The 22828-nt window shown below is 40.7% G+C and overlaps 1 protein-coding gene and 1 non-coding gene across 3 annotated transcripts; one reads left to right on the forward strand and one right to left on the reverse strand.

The window, feature by feature from the left end:
* The first annotated feature begins 1285 nt into the window (after positions 1 to 1285).
* LOC115290987 lies at positions 1286 to 1400 on the forward strand. Its single transcript, XR_003908349.1, has one exon. It is a non-coding gene; the product is annotated as a small nucleolar RNA SNORD89 (small nucleolar RNA).
* A 2668-nt stretch (positions 1401 to 4068) lies between these two features.
* On the reverse strand, positions 4069 to 22828 carry CNOT11 (CCR4-NOT transcription complex subunit 11). Of its 2 annotated transcripts, XM_029937131.1 has the most exons (7): positions 22155 to 22827; positions 19218 to 19382; positions 10106 to 10258; positions 8137 to 8339; positions 6686 to 6888; positions 5215 to 5311; positions 4069 to 5133 (listed from the first exon to the last, which is right to left on the reverse strand). In XM_029937131.1, exons 1-7 carry the CDS (start codon positions 22669 to 22671, stop codon positions 4936 to 4938), a joined length of 1536 nt encoding a protein of 511 aa, XP_029792991.1. In that variant the 5' UTR covers positions 22672 to 22827; the 3' UTR covers positions 4069 to 4935. The 2 variants fall into 2 exon arrangements, with proteins under 2 accessions (XP_029792991.1, XP_029792992.1); XM_029937132.1 differs by lacking the exon at positions 19218 to 19382 and having other exon boundaries at positions 22155 to 22828.

Consider the following 22828-nt stretch of genomic DNA (forward strand, 5'->3'; position numbering starts at 1 on the left):
GAATTTATTCTTCACAGCTGCATCTATGTTTTGTATGGCTTTTTTTCTTCTTCAAACTATTTGTTGCACATGGATTCTAGCCACTCATAGTGAAACACTTGGTGAGTAAACAGTTTTGCTGAAGTAAACTCCATGGCTAGATTCAACTTGAGGAGCTACTGAAGTAGAAAAGTTGACTTACTTTGAGCTCTCATTGATAGCCTCAAAGTAGGTTTCCATAATAAGCCATTCTCTGTGTGGTTCATTGTGAAAAGGAAAGTTATGTCCTTGATTCTATACCAAGTAGATTTTTTGCTCTTTGTATTTTAAGATACATTCTTGGGAGACAGGCTTTAATTAAAAATTCTTTCCATTATCCAATGAAGCAGACTTTTAAAAAGAATACCGCGACGGATCTAGCTAAATTTTGATCATTACAGAAGTGTGATTTCTTAATTAGCAGCTCTCAGATACAGCTTTCCTTCATTCCAAAGTATGAACACTAAACTATAAATCAGAGAGATGGGAAGAATTGTAGTGGTCTGGGCTGATCTCCAGAAACATGTCCTTAAAAAAATTTTTTTAATGTTAATTTTTGAGAGCAGGGCAGAGCATGAGTTGGGGAGGGGGGCAGAGAGCGGGAGACAGATTCCAAAGCAGACTCCAGGCTCTGAGCTGTCAGCACAGCCCGACGTGGGGCGCACACCCACAGAGCAGTAAGATCCTGAGCAGAGCCAAAGTCACTTAACCGACTGAGCCACCCAGGCGCCCTGGAAACATGTCTTTAATAGCAGAGAAAGGAATTACCAAGAGAAAATAGAGAACTGCAACAGTTTGAAAGCTTCTGATGGGCTTTTTTAAAGATAGAAATAAATGATAGAGAAGGGTCAAATATTAGAATTTTTGCTGAGACATAAAATTCATAAAATGCTACTCAGAATAAGGGGAACTTAATGAAGAAAGAGTAAACCAGAGAGATTTGGTTTAAGGTTAGTCACATTATTTATGGCAGTAATCCTGTTCCCTCTATCAGTTGTCAAAGAAGCCATTTGTTCACAAATACTGTAGAAACTTTTTTTTTCACTTTGGAAGTCCCAGGCAGCAGGTGTGAGAAGCAGTCCGACTGTGAACGTGAAGCACTGCCGGCTGCCTGCATGGGTGCTGCTGCTGAGTCTCCCGCCAGGAAACCCCAAAGGCCAGGAGGAGCGGTGCGGTCGGGGCGCCTCGCAGGTAAGCGTCCTCACGCACCCGCGTCTGGGGGGCTTGACTGTAAAAAGCCTCTCCTGAGAGCTGGTCCCCGGCAGGCACTGAGGAGTGATGACAGTGAAAGGCCGAATTGCAGTGTGCCCATCAGCAGTTTGCTCTCTGTGGGGTGCACGATGACAAAACCTCCAGAAGCGAATCACTGGTCTGACCTCAGTAACCTCAGGATTGAAGCTTTGTACTTGGGCAGGCGTTCCCAGAAGGGTCTTCTCTTCCCAAAGAGAGCTGATATTTTTAGAAAAAATAATCAGTAAATCAGAGACATTGGACCTTAAATGAGTAGTAAACACTTCTCTGTGTATTTTACATTATACTTGCTGTATCAGGGGCTTCTAGAATCAGGAACAGTGATAGACCTTCAAGAACACACGTGTTCCCACTTGGATGAAATTCCCGGTGTAACCAAATTCCCCAAGAGGATGGCTTGATCAGCAAGTCTGTTCTTTCCAGCACATTACAGTTTCTTTGCTCAGTAAAGGCTCAGATTAAATCCGTACGTGTGTGTTACTAGCGAGAACCGCGGTGAGTATGTGTGTGGTCAAAAGCAGTTTCTTTGAGCTCAGCGCAGACTGTATTGTGATTTACAAAGCACCGGCGCCGGCCTGCCCCCGGCCCAGTCTGGTATGGAGCCCGCGCTGTGCTTCTGTGACAAAACAGGTGATTACAAGAGCCTCCTGTGCCTCTCCCAGTTAATTTCGTTTTCGACGTTTTAAAAACACAAACATTTCACTTTAAAAAATGCTAACATATAGTTCTAGTTATAAAAGTGAAATCTCTACCATGTCGTAATCAGCTGATCGGCTTGAGATTTGCCTTTATTCTAATAGCAAAGTCGAAGTTGTGAATTGAGAAAGGTGTGTGCGTCACATTAACTGAATCCATTCTTTTTGATAGAGGTATAAGCTTATATATTACGGGCTAATGAGAAACCTGAGAAACCAGCACCTTCTGGGGGCTTCGTTTTTGGGAGCATTTTAGGGATGGATTTCCTGATCCAAACAGTAGTGACTGCATAAAAAGCACAGACCAAATATAAAGTGAAACCAACAAAATGTCTTCAGACCTAGGTAGAGTGTGCAAGAATTTTAAAGACAATGTAAAAATATGCATTACTTTTCCAGATATCCTTAAAATAAAGTGCTACCAGTCAAAATATTATTTAAAATAAGCACATGATCCATTGTTTTCCATGGGAATGTGAATCTTTACAAAACATATTAAAAGGTAGTAGACACCACTTAAAATTTTGGGGAAATGTGTACTCTGTAAGAAAGGTGAGTGATGATGGTTTCTCTTTAAGTTGCTTAAATGTATAAACACTTTAAAGAGAAATATTTGAAATAGTCGTATCTTAGGATCCGATTATTATTTTTTTTCTACCCTCTCATGTCTACCCTATGTAACTTAGTGCTGTCTTTTTAACAGGTGATTTGGAGATACTACAACTAGAAACTGGAATTAGAAAATCCAGAGAGGGGCGCCTGGGTGGCTTAGTCGGTTGAGCCTCCGACTTCAGCTCAGGTCAGATCTCACGTTCGTGGGTTCGAGCCCCGCGTCAGGCTCTGTGCTGACAGCTAGCTCAGAGCCTGGAGCCTGCTTCCGGTTCTGTGTCTCCTCCTCTCTCTGCCCCTCCCCCTCTCATGCTCTGTCTATCAAAAATAAATAAAACATGAAAAAAAAATTTTTTAAGAAAATCCAGAGATCTCAAGGTGTGGTTTTTAACATGGCAGTAAATTGAACTACACTTAAAAGTTTATTAGTTACGGAATCCCAGGACTATAGTTTATTTCAGGTAAACATTCTTCTACTTTTAAACATGTTTCATGAAGAACCTTTTGCTGGTGTTATAAATGTAAACCTGACTCACTTTTTTTTTTCCTAAAATGTTCCCTGAATTTAACTACTGTTCCTTGTAAGCTATTTAGATTTGAAAGTCTTTCCTCTTTCAAGTAAATGCCAGTAGTGTGATCTTGAAATGATTAGCAGGAGTCAGTCTCTTTATTTGCAGAGTCCAAGTTTGTAAATTCAGCGACTGAATTTCTGTGACCCCCACATCAGGATGGGCAGTGCTTTGGGCCGAGTCCTTTGCGGCATGTACAGTGCAGTGAAAATTGTGAGGCATGTGACACTCTCTTCTGGTTGAGGTTTAAAGAGGACCCTTGTTTTAGCTCTCAGTGTCAATAGTGTGTCCTTCTCTGCTAAGGATTTAGTGTCCTCTTCAAAATTTTGTGCTTTGGTGATTTCACAGTTTAAAAGTCTGTGCTGTGGCTTATGGAGAAAGTACGTGTTAGGTAATCTCCGTTCAGGCAGGAGTTCACGGTGCTGTTGGCCAGTGCCGTTTAGTGTTTGTTACCAGAGAATCAGTAGATCCTGGAGCCTAACAGTGGTCCGAACTTTGCCATTCCAAAAAAGTATCTCAGTAATGAACTGTTCCTTTTCCCAAACCTAATACATAAAACAGTGATGCCCACTTTTAGGTACGGAAATTGAGGCTGTTACTATCATTTTGGATGTCTTAAAGGCATTCCTCTATTAGACTGGCTTGAGTTCTTACTTCCTTTAAGCAAAAATATTTATAAGTGCCTTACTTTCGTAAGAATACCTATGACATAAAATTTCTTACAAATCTAGGAGTACTGCTCTTTTGCCAGTATTAGAAGATTGAAACTCCTCTTAAAACCAGTAGGTTCTGTTTCCTTTAACTTTTGCTGAAGTTGTTAAATAGATGATTTCCCTATAACGAACAGGTTTTGGAAGTATCTCAGTAAATGAGGAATTTTTCATGGTTTCTTCAAGTAAATAAAAAAACCAAAACACATCAGATAATACAGTTCATAAAAAACTTTAATATATAAGGCACTGTTGTCCAGAGTTAAATGCGGGATAACAGCCCACACGACGCCACCTTCTCCTCCTACATCTCAAACAGGTCATCTGCCCCAGCACAGGGAGCAGGGTACAGACTGTATGTGACAGTTCCTCAGTGGTGATATTATCTGCCAAAGCATGGACTAATATTTTTCCTTAAAATAAGAAAATAACTATCTTAGACTAAGAACTGAAGAACTAATGAACATCTTGAGAGGAAAAAAACAGAACACTACACCAACTATTGTAGTCTCAAAAAAGGTTTCTAAGAGGTCCAAGAAATGCATGTATTCTGTTGTCTATTAAGTTACCATGACAAGAAATGATAAAGTTAGAAGCACTTCCTTGCTTCAGACTGTGCTTAACGAGCAAGTAAGGGCTATATTCATAAATGGGTGCAGAGACCAAAATTCTGTTTGCCACTTGATTCAAAAACACTCAACTGATTTCACCTCAAGGGCAGTGTAATAACAAATTCCTAAGAATGTCTTCATTTACTCATTAAAAACTGGGGTTCTTGATTTACAGTAGCCTGTAACTTGTGTTTTAAACTAAAACAGGCACTTTGTTCTATAATGCTAAAGACCTCATCTACTTTTTTGCAATAACCTTCTTTGGATAACTGCTAATTCTAATCAACAAGACACCAAAATAGACACATTTTCCCAAGTTCTTACCAAAAATCCATCTCAAGGAAAAAGTCCCCCAGGAAAGGAAAAAGTGGTGTTAATGTGCTTTAGGCCAAGCAATCCACTCAAGGTTCTAACAGTTTAAAATTAAGTCACAATACAGCTGAATAATGAATGTGGTGGTTGTGATGAGGTATTATTTTGACATTTTGGCCTCGGAAGGCGTTTCTCCAGTATCCAAGGTCTTCAGCAATCGGAAAAGGCCAGCAGCTTCTCGGATCCTACTGAATTCTATACAGAATGCCTGCACTTCTATAAACAAGTCCTGCACATTAATTATTTTGTTGCGAATCAAGGACTGGAGAAAGACACACACAAGACGCACCAAACGATTCTGAAAAAGAGAAAGCAAATTTCAGTGTACCCATTTTCTTGGCAGGTATTTATAAAATTTACAAAAATTTCTGCTACTTACCTGCATATATTTATCCTTAATTTGTTCACAAGTAGAGATGCAGTTTGATATGTACAGGTGAATGAATTCTGGAGGTAGGTCAACAGCTGTAGTTAGTCTGTTTCAGAAAGTTAAAAAGGGCTGTTAAAAAACCTCTTAGCCATAAAATATAAAATTCCTCTTTGGTCATTTAGTGAAAATTTCTGATATATGATCAGTTACCTACTTAAACATACTTGATGCAAATAAGCCTGCGCCACCCCCATTTGTTAATATATGGCACTTCATTTTTTTTAAGTCTACACTTAGCATTACACATGAAAATTCCTTGTATTTTTTATCACATTTCTCTGTGTTCTTGGTTGAATCCTAATTTGTAGTTAATGGTCTTCAAACTCTAATAAGTAACATTTACTAAACCCCAATTACACATAAGTGCTATGTGAGGTGGTACGTCCAAGACAGTATAATTTAATTAAGAGGACACTATAATTACAGGCTAAAATGAGGGGCTTGCAAAAAGCAGTGCAAATGAAAAAAAAAAACAGGAAAAGCCTTGAAAGGTCAAGTGGCCTAAAACTGAGACCTTGAAGTATTCCTTATAACCTAGTCCATGACGTGAGGAAGAGCTGGATCTGGGATGAGTGTGGCACACTCAGGAACACAGTGGTAGAGACCCGGATAGAATGATAGAAGGCATTGGTGACACATTAGCATCTCCAAGAGGGAAGCTGGTATTTTCCAAAGGATTTTGTGGAATATTTAAAGGAAAACAAAAAGATGGGAATTCCATGTTCAGATAAAGGTATGCTACGCAAACTATACAGTATGAGTTTCCAAAAGGAATTCTTAACTTCTTTGACTACAGAACCTTTTCCCATAAAGCACCAGGGAACCAGTGCTCTGAGCAAAGTGCTATGGTCACTTGAAATGGGGGGGCAGGTGGGCACAAAGAACTGACCTCGTCCTTGAAATTATTCTCTAGAAAGAATCCTGATAAAAAGGATAAAAAGGACTAAATACCAAACAGCTGGTGAAAACGTGCTATAAGAACATAGTGAAGGGAAGAAGCTGGCACTGAGCGGGAGGTCGGGAACAGGAGCAGCCCAGAAGGGAGTCTTCCCCGGAGGGAAAAGCCTGAGCAGGAGAACAGACATGCAGCAGTGTGTTTTCAACAAGCAGCTGACCGGTTTTGCCAGTGACAGAAAAAGTTGAAAACCTCATGCCTGCTCTCTTATACCCCAAAAACAACACTCTTGTACACATACTTGTGATTACTTGGCTCTTCCTTACTGGCTGAGGCTGATTAGCTTAAAAAGACACAGTCTTTAGTACCATTTCAAGAAGGTAAAAACAAAAACCCTAACTTAAAATTTGTTGCCGGTTTTTCCCTTCTGGTCATTTTATTTAATCAGGATCCAAAAAAAAAATCAGGATCTAGATTTACATACACCTCGCCACCCCACGCACCTGATCAAGTATAAAAACTTACCTGTTTACAACTTCCATTGAATGCAGAGACATGTCCATGTTGACCAGAACTGAAAAATACTCCGTGATCTGGCTTGACTGCATCAACTTCAGCAGCATTTCTATAGCTACCAGAGGGTTGTTTTCCACCAAGTCTGGAAGTTTGGCTGGAGTGAGGCCGATATGATAAACAAGTTTGGGGTCTTTTTCCAATTCACCCAGGAGCTAAAAAACAAATTTTTAAAAAGGGAGAGGTTCTTGAGTCTAATATTCTCTTTCCTGTATACAAAAACAAACTCTAAAATTATCTACATTGAACCAACTTTGCAATTTCTTCCCTGAAACCCACTATAATCTTGTGTTAATTTTTAAATTTACATTTAAACTGTAAAGATACTAAAATGCAGATACCTTCAAGACTATAGAAATGCTAGTCATCCCTTTCCAGGACATTAAACCAGGCTCAGTATTGTCTGGTTGGATGGAATAGTGTGTGGATTATAACAGTAACAATCCTTAACCTGAAGGTGTCATCCTTGACACCTTTGTAGGCTTTCCCTATCCTCTGTTATAACCAGAAATAATCTTTAGTTGCCAACCAGTTCTCCAGAAAAGCACAGAGACCTGGGGAACATGGGAAACCAGAGTGCAGCCCCAGGCAGAGAGCAGACACTTGAGGAGAGAAGCATGACTGGAGGAGACCACTGTCCTGTTGCGGGGCCTCACCGCGCAGGGCTGTACAGTTCAGGCCCTACTCATGCGACGCAATCCAGATAAACATCTTAAAAAACAGTTCTGCCAACTAAGTGGTTTTTCTTACAAATCCTTTATGCTCATTGCCCCACCTGTCTGCACACACCACAGCGGGCTGTGTTTTAGCATGGCCTGCCAAAGTGAACTGCTAACCGCTGTTATTTGACTCTGAAAGTAACATTTTCAGTGGTAAACCAGATCGGAAGCGTCCATATGTCTTCACAAGGTCTACTGTGAAAGTATGCAAAGCTAGATTCACCAAACAGAAACCACCCACCGGGTATCCTTGCCTTTCCCCACCCAGGGAGGCTTACATGAAGAATAGTGAGGGTTCTCTAAATCTCCAATCCAGCGCTAACCAGCTGTGTGACAGTGGCTAGCATACCTTCCCTGGGCCTCATTTTCTTCTTCCATAAAATGTTAATCTTGCTTACCCTTAGTAGAGTTAGTGTCCAGCAAATCTCAAAATGTTGCAAAGTGCCGAAACTATCCATCCTACTCCTCCTCTCCCAGACTCAAAATGGTCCCAAGTAAGTGTTGACACATGTTGAGTCACCAGTCGTTCTCCATGACCAGTGGGAGGGGCAGAACAAAGCTCCAGAGATCCAAGACTCCTTGGATCCAGAACACTCTTCTTGCTGGCTCCTTATAGGCAGGGTCATTTTATTGGTCATTTATCATGTGAAAGATTAAAATAAAATACCTACAATAAATATATACCTGTGTTTGTTGCGGAGAAGATAAGGGGCTTTTGAAGGCTTTGGCCATTATTCGCTTGATCTCCACACCAGTGCTGTTCTTGACACACATTGATTTGTCCCACTGAATCGCGTGGTCGGGCTCTGCTGGGTTCAGCCAAGCCAGCTCGTCCTCACAAATGTGGAGTGGAGGTGGTGGACGAATAAACTCTGGCCGGAAATGGCCTGTAATGAGAGGAGGAATGTTCGCTTCATCAGTAAGCTACTATCTATGCACATGTATAAAGATGACAAAACTCGCAGACCTCAAAATCCAAAGCAGAAACAATACAGAAAGTCAGGGTTTTATTCAGGATGCCAACAAAATGAAATACTGATAAAACATTATTATGCCAGAGACCAAATTTATTTTTCAAGAGAGGCAAAGGCATTACCGTGATGACGATTTTTAATTCAAGCATGATCACCACTTAACAAGCAAAATGATACAGCTTCACATACTGGTAAGAGTTCTGAGGGGAAAAATGAAATGCTATTTAATCTCACTCTTCCTATTCTCAGTTACTGCTTTTTTTTTTTTTTTAAAGTATGCTTCATGTCCAGTGCAGAGCCCAATGTGGGGCTTGAACTCACAATTCGGAGATCAAGACCTGAGCTGAGATCAACAGTTGAACACTTCACCGACTGAGCCACCCAGGCACCCCATTAATTATGATTTTATTCACAGACCACTATTATTTGTGCTGGTTTTTTCTTTGTGTCTTCTAACCTTTAGGTGGCAAATTATGTGGAAATGAAATGGCAGGAGACAAAAAAGTACAGTTGCCCTGACATTCCCAAAGAATTCAGATACTTTCATAACCCCCTGAAGTCACAAATCCCATATTCATTTTCATAAAACAGTAAAACAATAGGAAAATGCAGTGACTCAATACTGCAACTGTTTTATGAAACAAGCCTGAACCCTAAGTTATAAACCCACAAAAATAAATGTTGGCTGGGATTTTTGCTGAACAAATTTCCTAATACTCCAGTTTCCACACAGGGCCTAAAATGGCCTATTCTGATCATGGGTCCTATCCCCTGCCAAGTTTGAGAATAGTTTAATTGAAAATGTTTTCTGGCTGAGGATCATCAGTTTATCTTAAACTATACCCTCTGTTCACTTACATCTAGCACCTTCCATCTAGCAGGACTAGCATCTCAATCTCTCATCAGACCACTTATAAAAAGAAAAGTTTTAACACTTGATGAGAAGCACTACTTATGTTATAACGAAAACATTCCCGTGAGGTACAACATGCTTGGCCAAACTCTGATCCAACTGATTTGCTTTTCATATACCTTTCTGGTGGCTTCTGCAACACAAAGTTGTACCTAAGCAAATATTAAATGAAAACCAGTATGTGCCTTGGGCCTTTCAGGCACACTTTTGTATTCAGCTTAGACTTCAAATATTAAACCCATTTATGCCAAAGATCTATTAATGGCATTAAAGTCACATAAGTTTTAAACTCCTGGTGATACTATGATTTGGAGAACATTTTCTTATCCCTAAGGATAAAGAATGCCTTCATCACTAAAACCACATAGAAGCCTAAAACCAAAAGATGCAGCTATGTTATTTCAAGTTCAGTAGGTGTTTTCTTTGAATTAGATTAAAAACTATAAGATCATTAGAACTTTACAATGGAGAAGGTTATGACGCTGATAAGATTAATGAAGAGCTATAAAAGTTAATATATTACAGAAGACTCATTTCAGTAAAATCAGAGTTTATATATTCAGGAATGCTGATAATAAAAAGCTTGGCATGTAATTTTATTCAAGAAGAACATAGACCATCTCCACTATGTTCTACAAGACACTATAACTAGGCTTCTCACTGATTTCAAGTTTAAGCAGCAACAAAAATAACACCATGTTTTAGATAATCCAAAGTCTCCAGATGCTGGTAAAATAAAACCAAGTACAAAACAGTATATACCTACTTTCAATAGGTGGCTTTGGTCCACTGACTAAAGCTTCTGTGATTTGAGAGGCAACCGAGCTGTCAAATCCAGAATTAGAAGAATCTGGGTCTGGGTCACTGAGAATACTAGGGAAGCTAGCCTTACTTTGGGTTGGCAATTCAGACTGGCGTTCTGAAAAAGGGTAAAAATAAGAGACATTTTTTAATTGAGGGCACCACAAGGAGAGTAAAAAAATAAACTACTAACTGGGAAAAGCTGTCTGCAACACATATGAATAAAAGGTTAGATTCAGAATATATATATATACATCCTCTCCACCCCCCCCCATACAAATAAACCAGGAGCTAAAAACCCACCAACAGGCCAGCAGCAGCTGCAGCCAGGCGCTCAGCGAGTTGGGCTGGGGGCCAGTCACACCCACGAGAGCACCCCCACCCACCGCGGGCCAGTCCAACAGGAGGGTTCATACAGCCCACACAGGGGTATCCATAGTGCAGACTGGTGACGAGGGGGTATGAAACTAATGGGCTCCACAGGGCATTTTCTACATAAGGCCACTACTTTCAAGTCCAAGAGATGTAAGTGACATACCTTATAGAAACACAGTCAGACCAAATGAGACAGGAATATGTTCTGAACCTCAGGAAAGAACTACAGGAAACATAAGCAATCTACCTGAGGAAGAGTTCACGTAATGGTCATAAAGATGGACCTGAGAGGAAAGTGAATAAACTCAGAACTGACCTGAAGAATACAATAACTGAAATAAAAACTACACTAGAATAAACAGCAGAGGCAGATGAAAGGATCAGTGATCTGCAAGACAGCGTAATGGAACACACCGAAGCACAACAGCAAAAGGAAAAACATATTTAATAAGGATAGGTTAGAGGATATGAGAGATGACAACATCAGGCATGACACTTGCAGTAGGGGGTCCCACAAGAAGAGAAAAAGGAGGAGGAAACTTATTTGAAGAAATCATTTTGAAAACCTACCTAACCTGGGGAAGGAAACAACCAGCCAAGTCTAAGATGCACAGAGAACCCTACATAAGACGAACCCAAGAAGGTCCATATCTAGACACATAATTAAAATGTCAAAAATTAAAAGATAAAACAGAATCTTAAAAGCAGCAAGAGAAAAGCACACAGTTACAAGGAAAACCCCCAAAGGCTCAGATGTTCTTTCAGCAGCAACTGCAGGCTAGAAGGGAGTGGAATGACATTCAAAGTGCTGGGGAAAACCCTACAATCAAAAGTACTTGCCCCAGCAAGGTTATCACTCAGAAGTGAAGGACAGATAGTTTCCCAGACAAACAAAAGTTACAGTTCATGGCCACTGAACAAGCCTTACAACTGTTAAAGGGACTTCTATAGGTGAAAAACAAAAAGCCATAGTTAGAATAAAATTATGAAAAGAAAAAAATGCACTGGTAAAGGCAAATGTATACTAAAGGTAGTAGGTCACTCATAAAGCTAGTATGAAGGTTAAAAGTGGTAAATCAATTATATCTACAATAATTACATAAGGGGCACAAAATAAAAAGATGTAAAATATGATGATACATACATAAAATATGGAGCCAGGGGTAAGGTGGGGAGGTCAAAGGATAGTGCTTTCAAAATGTGTTCAAACAACCAACCATCAAGTTAATTTAGACTAGTATATACTAAGAATATTATATATAAAGTTCATAGTAACCACCAACCAAAAACCTGTAACATATAAAATAGCAATTCAAACATAACACTAAATAAAGAGATCCAATCACAAGGAAAGAGAGCAAGAGAAGAACGGTGAATTATAAAAACAATCCGCAAACAACAAAATGGCAAAAAGTACATATCAATGAATACTTACTTTAAATGAACTAAATGCACATTTAGTTTTAAGTCAAAAGACAGTCACTGAATGGATTAAAAAACAAGACCCATTTACATACTTCCCACAAGACATGTCAGACATCAGACCCAAAGACACAGACTGAAAGTGAAGGTATAGAAAAAGATATTCCACGCGAATGGATGGGGGCGGGGGGGGGGTAGCAATACTTATACAGGATGAACTAGACTTTATACACTTTAGTTTTTAATGTTTATTTTTGAAAGAGAGAGCACAAGTGGAGAAGCAGCAGAGAGAGAGGGGGACACAAAATCTGAAGCAGGCTCCAAGGCTCTGAGCTGTCAGGCAAGAGCCCAACACAGGGCTGGGGCTCGAACTCATGGACCGCAAGACTGTGACCTGAGCTGAAGTCGGCCACTTAACTGATAAGCCAGTCTGGCGCCCCAGAATAAACTAGACTTTAAAACAAAGACTGTAAGGGCGCCTGGGCGGTTCAGTCAGTTGAGCGTCCAGTTTCAGCTCACGTCATGATCTCACAGTTCATTGGTTTGAGCCCCTGGGCTCTGTGCTGACAGCTAGCTCAGAGCCTGGAGTCTGGTTCAGATTCTGTGTCTCCCTCTCTCTCTAACCCTCCCCTGCTCGCGCTGTCTCTGTCTCTCAAAAATAAATAAAAAACATAAAAAATTTTAAACAAAAACTACTAAGAGACAAAGAAGGGCATTGTATAATCCAAAAGGGACAACCGAACAAGAAGATATAACAATTGTGGGTATTTATGCACCCAACATAGAAGCACCCAAATATATAAAGCAAATACACACATAAAGGAAGAAATGAATAGTACTACATAATAGTAGGGAACTTTAACACCCTACTCACATCAGTGAACAGATCATCTCAAGGAAAAATTAATAAGGAAATAGTGGCTTTGAATGGCACACTGGGCCAGATGGACTTAACAGATGTATTCGGAACATTCCATCCTAAAACAGCAGAATACACATTCAAGTAAGTGCACATGGAATGTTCTCCAGAACAGATCATATACTGGCCCACAAAACAAGCCCTGACAAATTCAGAAAGATCAAAGTCATCTTTTCTGACCACAATGCTATAAAACTAGAAATCAACCACAAGAAAACAACTGGAAAGACACAAATAGATGGAAGTTAAATAACAGGCTCCTAAGCAATGAATCGGCCAACCAGGAAGTAAGGAAGCACACGGAAACAAATGAAAATGAAAACACAGGAGTTCAAAACTTTTGGGGTACAGCAAAAGTGGCTCCAAGGGGGAAGTTTAAAGTAGTACAGACCCACCTCAAAAGCAAGAAAAATCTCAAATGACCTAACTTTACACTGTTAGGAACTAGAAAAAGAAGAGCAAAACCTAAAACCAGCAGAAGGAAGTAAATAAAGATTAGAAAATAAATGATCAATTGGAATTTATTCCTGGGTTGCAAGGATGGTTCAATATTCATAAATCAACCAATGTGATACACATTAACAAAGTGAAAGATAAAACTGATGTTATCTCAATAGATGCAAAAAAAGCATCTGACAAAATTCAACAGCCGTTCATGATTAAAAATCTTAATAAAATGGGTATACAGGGAACAAATCTCAGCATAATAAAGGATATATATGACAAACCCACAGCTAAGACCACACTCAATGATGAAAAGACGAAAGCTTTCCTCCTACGGTCAGGAACAGGACAGGCATGTCCACTCGCACCACTGTTATTAACCAACACTAGACATCCCAGCCACAGCAGGCAGACAGAAAATAGTCTGGTGAGAAAGAGTAAAACCTCCACTATTTGCACATAACATGATACTAATGTATAGAAAACCCAAAGGACTCCCACCGAAAAACTGCTGCAACTGATAAACTCACTAAAATCACAGGATACACAAGCAACATGCAGAAAATCGGTTGCATTTCTGAACATTAGTGGAAAGAGAAATCAAGAAAAACAATCCCATTTACAACTGCACCAATAATAAGATAACAAGGAATAAATCTAACCAAAGAGGTAAAAGATTTGCACTCTGAAAACTATAATAAAGCACTAATGAAAATGAAGATGACAAAGAAATGGAAAGATATTCCAGGCTCATGGCTGTGAGGAACAAGTATTATTAAAATGTCCATACTACCCAATCTACAGAATTCAGCGCCGTCCCTATTAAAATGCCAAGTACATTTTTCACAGAACTAAGACAAATAATCCTAAAATTTGTATGGAACCACAAAAGACCCCCAAATAGCCAAAGCAATCTTTTGAAAGAAGATAAAGCTGGAAGTATCTTGCTCTTGGATTTCAAACTAACTACAAAGCTATAGTAATCAAAATAGTATAGTACTGGGACAAAAACAGACACACAGATCAATGAGTGGAATAGAATGCCCAGAAATAAGCCCATGTGTATATGACCAATTAATCTACAAAAAAGGAGGCAAGAATATACGATTAGGGGAAAGGACTATTTCTTTATTTTATTTTATTTTATTTTTTAAAAACGAAACAAAAACCAAAAACAAACTTTATTTGACAAAAGACAAAAACAAAAGTTATTTACAGTAGTTTTTTGCTCAAATAATGCAACGGGATAACGGTGCTTCTCCTCCAGATTTATCTCACAAATGAACCAAGCTGAGGCTGCCCCACCCCCAGCCTCCCCATCTTGCACAAGGGGGGGAATGCCAACCAGAATTCAGCATGGCTCCCTCACCCCTCACCACCTCTACTGCTCAGTGCGCCACCCTAGCCCAACACCCTAGCCCAGGGTCCCTTGCTACAAGCATCTTCCAACAGTCACACCAGACCTGGGCTCACAGACATGGGTGGGGTGGAAGAGGCTGGGCAAACAGCCAGCTTCAACCAATTTTGAAGCTGCTATGTTTTTTCTTCCCCAGCTGGGCCTCAGGAGGGTGAGGGTCCCTGATCCCCCTGGGACAAGCAAGGAGGGGGTGGGGTGACAAAAGAGAGAGCACAGGAAACTTGCCCACTCACAGAAAGCAAAGCTCCGAAGGACTATTTCTTTAATAAATAGCGCTGAGAAAACTGGTTGGCTACATGCAAAAAATGAAACTAGACCACTGTCTTACACCATACACAAAAATAAACTCAAAATGGATAAAAGACCTACATATAAGACTTGAAACCATAAAACTTCTAAGATAAAAACATAGGCAATAAACTCTCAGACATTGGCCTTACCAACGTATTTATACATAGATCTCTCCAGGCAAGGGAAACAAAAGCAAAAACAAACAACTGAGGCTACATCAAAATAAGAGTTTTTGCACAGCAAAGGAAACCATAAATAAAACATAAAGACAACCTACGAAACGAGAGAAGCTATTTGCAAATGATGTATCTGATAAGGGGTTAATAAGCAAAATAAATAAAAGTACTACACCAACAAAACCCCAAGTAATCAGATTTTAAAATGGGCAGAGGACCAGAACAGACATTTTCCCAAAGAACATACACAGATGACCAACAGACACATGAAAAGATGTTCAGCATCACGGATTATGAGAGAAATGCATATCGAAACCATAGTATCACCTCACACCAGTCAGAATGGCTAGTATCAAGAACACAAACAGCAAGGGCTAGTGAGGATGTGGAGAAAAGGAAACCCACGTGGACTGTGAGCATGTAAATGGTGCAGCCCGTCTGGAAACCAGTATGGAGATTCCTCAAAAACTAAAAACACAAGTACCATAGGAATCAGTAATCCCACTTTTGGATATTTACCCCAAGAAAACAGAAACATTATTTCAAAAAGACATGTGCACACTTATGTTTACTGCAGCATTGTTTATAATGCAAGATATGGAAGCAATAAGTGTCCATCAATAGATGAATGGATAAAGAAAATGTGATACACACACACACACACACACACACACACACAAAATGGAGTATGTGAAAAGGAATATTAAAAAAGAGTGAAATCTTGCCATTTGTGACATGGATGGACCTAGAAGGTATGATGCTAACTGAAATAAGTCAGACACACAAAGGCAAATACCGTATAATTTCACTTCTACGTGTAATCTAAAAATATGAAACAAATAAAACCACAAACAGACTCTTAAAGACAGAGAACAAACTGGTGGCTGTCAGAGGGGACAGAAGGAAGAGGATGGGCAAAATAGGTGACGGGGATAAAGAGGTACTAACTTCCAGTTATAAATAAATCATGGACATGAAAAGTACAGCATAGGTTATAGCACTGTCAATAATACAATAACTCTGTATGGTAACGACCCCTAGCAGGATGACCACCGAGCAAATGTGCACAACTGTTAAATCACCAGGAGTTGTACACCTGAAGCTAATGTAATAGTGTAAGTCAACTATACTTTAATTTCTTAAGGGGAAAAAAAAGGAGCAAAAAACTCCTATAAATCAATGTTTTAAAAAAGAATGGGCTGACCTCAACAAGCATTTTATTTAAAAAGGCTTTAATAGCTAATAAACATCTGAAAAAATGTTCAATCACATTGGAACGGGGTAGGGAAATCGTCAAAACATAAGATACTATTACATACCCTCCAGGTTAACAAAAATTAACAAATCTGAAATTATCAGATGTAGACAATGTCAGGTGACTTCACACTGCTAATGGGAATGAAACGTGGCATAGCAATTCTGGGAAATAATCTGTCATTAGCTAGTAAAGCTTTCCCAGTGCTTATCTTTCTTGCTGAAGGAAACACTTTCCTACGTACACTAGGAGAATGGACCAGAATGTTCATAACATTACGTCCATCAATAGTAAAACAGACAAACCACTACGATTATACCATCAATGTGGATTCATCTTACAATCAACACCCAAAAGAACACTGTATGATTCCATATACATGTCAAGTCTATGATCATCCAAAATCAAACTATAGGCATGCACAGAAGGGAGGGCTATAAAGTAAATCATGAATGATTATCACAAAAGTCAGGTTCGTGATGGGAAAGGAAGGGAGCAGCTAGTAAGAGAAAGAGAGAGCCTTGAGGTCCTGAAACTATTCCATTTCTTACCCTAGATACTGGTTGCTCCAGGGTCACTTTATAATTCCTTAAGATGTGCCTGCAGGTTTTATGAAATTACATATTTCAGATTTTGTAATATTGAAAACACAGAGCTAAAGTCCTAATTCCTTAAAGAGCTACCAGTGTTAATAAAAGACCATCCATCCAATGGAAAAATGGCCAGACATGAAAGATCTGTAACATGTTCAACTTGTTCATTTAAGGAAAAATGCTAATTATCCTGAGATGCCATTTTCTCATCTCAAATTGTTAAAGCATGAAAACTTAACATACTCTTGACCAAAATGTAGGGAAAATGTTTAAATTGGCACATTGTGTGGTACAATACTAAGTGCAGGTTGTCAGGAATCTTTAGTAAAACCTCTAAAATGAATACTGACATTGTTAAACAGAGTAAAAGTTACTTCCGTTTAACTTGTTTGCCTGTTTAATTAAAGTTAAAAAAAATGCAAAGGCATCCTCCATAAGTACGCCTCTGCTCCATGAACCCTACCACAAAACCTATGAACTGAGGGGATCTGCAAAGATCATCTATGTGTAGCCAACTCCAGAGAAGAGAGGTGGATCACCGGTTGTTTTTGGAGGGGGGGGGTACTTGTAAAAATGAATGGATTAGGACATCTTCAATTTGGGTAGGGGACAGCAAGCAACAAGCTTAGCCACTGTGCCAAATTTTCTCAAGACCAACACATTATTTTCTGGGCCTGATATCCTTTAAAATTTTCTCACACTGGTGTGCCTGGGCTGCTCAGTCAATTAAGTGTGGACATCAAGCTCAGGTCATAATCTCACGGTCATGGGTTCGAGCCCTGTGTCAGGCTCTGTGCTGACAGCTCAGAGCCTGGAGCCTGCTTCAAATTCTGTCTCCCTCTCTCTATGCCCCTTCCCCACTCGCTCTCTGTCTCTGTCTCTCAAGATAAAGATTAAAAATTTTTTTTTTAATTTTTCTCACAAACTTATTAACTCAAATCATCCTAAGTTGCAAGGGAAATCAGATTCTTACTTAATTAAAAACAAAACTAGAATCCTCAGAATACATATCCCTTCTGAAGGTAAGGTGACTAAAATTGCCTATCACCTCTGTACCCAGCTTCATGTTATCTTTTTTAAATTATCATATTTTGTTTCTATGAACAGTTGTATCTAGAACTAGTGACAAATAAATATTTGTGTTCAATCTTATAAGTCTTATAAAGATTTCTCTTCCTTTCAGAAAATAACCACTGTTACATTGTTGATACCCAGGAGTTAAAAAGTTAGGTTCGAGGTTCAGAATGCTTCTAGGAAAAAGTAGTTTATTGAACAATGTCATCTTATGTTAACAAACCAAATGTCACATTCAATCTAAGGATAGGAAACTGTCAAAATTAATTAATACTGCAGCTCACTCAATCACAAGATCAAGGGCTCAAAAATTTGTCTGTATATTAGAATTTCCCTAATAAATCACTCTCAAGTGGTTTAGACCCATTCATCCATATTTTTGCTCAAAACAGTTAAGCAAAAGGTTCCTCTTCTTACCTTCCCTAGAGACACTCCTGCTGACCATCCAGATCAAGAAAGTCCTCCTATTTTCTATCACAACATGCTTTTGCTTCAAGAGAACCCATTCATTCGTTTTTATGTATAACACAGAAGGTGCCAAAACAATCCTGAAACAGGACACAGTGAAGGTTTCACATGTCCTGATTTCAAAACTTACTACAAAGCGACTGTAATCAGAAGTATGGAAGTACAATACAGACAGACAAAGCAATTATTATAGAATAGAAAGCCCAGAAATAAACCCTTCTTATATCGTCAGATGATTCTCAACAGGTTCCAAGAGAAACTGTCTTTGACTATTCAGGGTCCCATGGGATTCCATGTAAATTTTATGATGGGTTTTTCTATACCTGCAAAACACATTAGGACTGGAAGTGAAATTACACTGAATCTGTAGATCATTTTGACACCAAGAAAAAATTTTTAAGCAGACTAAAATTTTATCCAGCATTCTTCTTAAATTAGAAATCAATTCAGCTGAAAACTCAGAATGAATTTCTATGCCATATTAGCAAGGATCCAATACTGAAGCTGTTTCTCAAAGAAGTTACTAAGCTTTTAGCACAGTTACAAAGACCTTCATTTAAGTGGAGAAGCTAAAAAAAAAAAAAAAAAAAAGGCCTTGTGCCACCACACGAGAATACCTGAACCAATGATTCCGAGTCCTTACCAGCCAGGGCTAACTGAAGCCCACTAATGTCCACAGACTGGCCCATGTTTCCAACATCCATCAATGCAATCTGTCGAGGTGTTTTTTTGAAGAGTTCTCTTGGGGGTGCCAGCATCAGCTGGGAAAGAAAAAACTTTTCTGGTGGAGTTATAGGAGGTAAAAATCCTGTAAACAAAAATGTATAACAATTTCTCCAATGGTTATTTTTTAAAATAAACTTGACTCTGGTAAAATTAGCATTGGCTACTTGCCATTTCTATTCACATATTTTTAAGACAAAATCAAAATTAAGTTTCAGTTAACCAAATATATACATTTATGAAAATGTAATTTAATATGTCATTTGAAACTGTTTGTGGCAATATCAACAAAACTTGGGGTTTTTCTAACTATGTTTCCAACATGCAAAGGCTATAGCTTACACATGCAAGCAAAAACAAATAAAAAACTACAGTGCTCAGAAACACTTTTGTTGTTGGAGCGGCTGGATGGCTCAGTCAGGTTTTGATCTCCTGGTTTGTGGGATATCTCTCTCTCTCTCTCTCTCTCTCTGCTCCTCCCCTGCTTGTGCTCTAATAAGTTTTTTTTTTTTAATGTTTATCTTTTGAGAGACAGAACAGGAGCAGGGGAGGGACACAGAGAGAGAGAGAGAGGAAGACACAGAATCCAAAGCAGGCTCCAGGCTCCTAGCTGTCAGCACAGAGCCCAAATCAGGGCCCAAACCCATGAACCGTCAGCTCAGGGCCTGAGCCAAAGTTAGATACTCAAATGAATGAGCTACCCAGGTGACCCTGAAATTAAATAAACTTTAAAAAAAATGCTTTTCTCCTCTACTCCTGCAATCAACTATACAACTTGAAGAGACCAGGAAACATCATTAGCAGGACAAATACACTCTCAAACCTGCTTCAATACACAGGGAAACTACAAAATTCCCACAGTGCTGACTGCTGTTCCCTTTTGTTCCACATCCATGGCTCACCAAGCCTCATCCATCCCGCAGGGACACTGTCGCCGGACTCTGCTCCCTCCTCTCCTCTCTGGCCTGAACTACAGGACAGCCTTCCTACTTCTTCCAGCTCCCAGTTTTGACTCTGCCCACCCATCACCCACAGTCCACACTCCCACTTACCCCTTAGTCATATTTCTAGGTACAAATCTGCTCACAATACTTAACTGTTTACACAGGATTAAACCCAAACTTCTGCACCATTGTAAGTCCCTTCATAATCTAGTCTTGACCCACTTTCCAAATCTCATCTCTTGAACTCCCCTCCAACCCACATATCCTACACTCCAGTTGCACAAAATCTTCCAGGTTCTAGAAGTCCTGATTTCAAAACATCCGATATAAGCTCTTTAAGAACACCACACAGGGCCACACCCTTCCCTCACACACCCCCTGCTCCACCTCTAATCGCCTCTCCAGCCTCACAGGTAGCTGGTCCTCTGTGCTACCAAACATTTTATATGTGACATCCAGTACAACTCTTACTACACTGGTTATGACTACATTCATGTCTCCCCAACCAGACTGCTAGCTTGAGTGAAGAGAAGCCATCTTGCTTACTTTTAAATACATCCTCAACCCTAGCTCTGCATTAGAATCATCTGAAAAACTTTAAAAATATATCCATTAGATGTTCACCCTAGACATACGAGATAAGCCTTAACGTTGATATTCCCTGTTGTCTATTTAAGCATCATCCCTGCTTTAATAAAAGTAATGCAGCCTATGGTCTACATCTAGGTTTACACTCACTACATTTGAGAATGACCTAAGTCATCCTTCCTTTGCCTAACCTGGCCTTCAGAATTCAAAGCGTTCTCTGAGTAAACCCCACAATGTCCTCATCCTCTGCTAAGGGTTTTGACAACACATGATATGTTCCATTACTTTCTGGGGATTCTCAAACTCCCTGAAAGCCTGGTTCAGTACTAGTACTCTAAAGGAATCTTATCCAACACAAAATATGCCTTTCTTACATAAGAGAACTGCAGGAAACCAACTAGAAGATGCTTTAGGTCCAAAGCGGGGTGCCAAGCATGAACAACAAGTAGCCTGAGAAGTAGAAACCCTCCTATGCCATGAAAAACTTCATGGTACCACTTCAAAACCCACTGCCTTCACCTTTTAACTCCCTGTATACCGGCCGCTACCCATACAGTGTTTTTGCTCATTTTCCCACGGGTTGAGTACTGTAAGATCAAACTGTTTCCCACCAACACACTTGGTCTTCCAAGACCCTTATCGCTAATCACCATGCCCTCTGTGCCCTTTTTCTTGGCTGTGTCTTCTTCCAAAGTCAAGATTCATACAGCATGTCTTTGAGTTAAAACGAAAAGGCAGCCTCAAATGAAACCCACAGGTTTGATCACACCAATGTTGCACAAATACACATTTTCCCTAACGTCCAGTAGTCATGCGTTTTCTAACTTAGGCCGTAGATTTGAGACCACCTTTTATCCTCTGCCCCCATCACATGATCCAGGGACACCCAACAAATCAACGGAAGTTGTTGCAAAGTCCTTAAACACCGTTGAATGTCTATTTCCGCCCAACAACTTCTTCGGGTTCTGAACGACTTCTTTTTACTTGACTGAGACTTAAAGCACGAGCAGAGTGTCATTAGTTACAACGTCACACATCTTAAAGGGGCTTAACAAGAACGAAGTGCGACTGAGTTGCTCAAACTGTCAAGCCCCACTCAGCTGCATGATTTCACGGCCTTGTACAGTTGAGAGGAATAATTCGTGGTGCCCTGACTCTGTAATTAAGCTACCACCTCTCCATATTTGGGGACGGGGGTGGGGGTAGATAATTTCAAAAATAAAAAATTTCACTTGCGGATGAACTCGCATGAGGATAGGTGGGAAGTTCCCGATCTGCCCACAGCGCACATCAGGATTCTGCAGGGACGGGCAGCCCCGGCGTACCTGAAAGGGGCGGCCGGTCTGGCTCCTGGCCGCCGCGAGCCGGCGGCGCGGGGTTGAGCAGGTGCGCGAAGCTGGCGGCGAAAGGGTTGGCGGCGAGCGGCTCGGTGCGGTACATCTCCCAGAGCAAGTAGAGCGCGGTGAGGCGTTGCGCCGCGCTGGGCAGTAGGTCCGGCTGCTGCAGCAGCATGACCAGCACCGAGCCCAAGCGGAAGTGGTCGGCCTTGCTGAAGTAGTGGTGGAAGGCGGTGGACAGGCCCTCGAAGGTGCTGCCGCCGCCCGCTTCCTCCGAGATGATGCTCAGGAGGCTCGAGAGCTCCTTTGGAGTCAGGCTCATCCTGCCCGCGGGCCCCCCCGGGCATCCACTGCCCGGCCCGGGGCCGCCTGCTCCTCCTCTGCCGACGCCGCCGGAGCTTCCCGGGCCGCTCCTGGACGCCGACCCCACCGCTTCCCGGGCACCCCTCTGCTCCGCGGCAGTGAGAAGCCGGCCAGACGCCGCGCTCACCCCGCCGCCGGGCATCAACCTCAACGGCCCGCGCTGCTTCCCGGCCGGAGTGGCCCTGGCGCCGGCTCGCCCCGTCCCCGAGGCCGTAAAGCGCGCTGTTACACGACAGCGTCGCAAACAAAATACGTCGGAGAAGCGAGACCGCAGCAGAGCTGAGGCGCAGCGCGGAGCG

The sequence above is a fragment of the Suricata suricatta genome, chromosome 4 (genome assembly GCF_006229205.1).
Source record: "Suricata suricatta isolate VVHF042 chromosome 4, meerkat_22Aug2017_6uvM2_HiC, whole genome shotgun sequence".
Classification (NCBI taxonomy): domain Eukaryota; kingdom Metazoa; phylum Chordata; class Mammalia; order Carnivora; family Herpestidae; genus Suricata; species Suricata suricatta.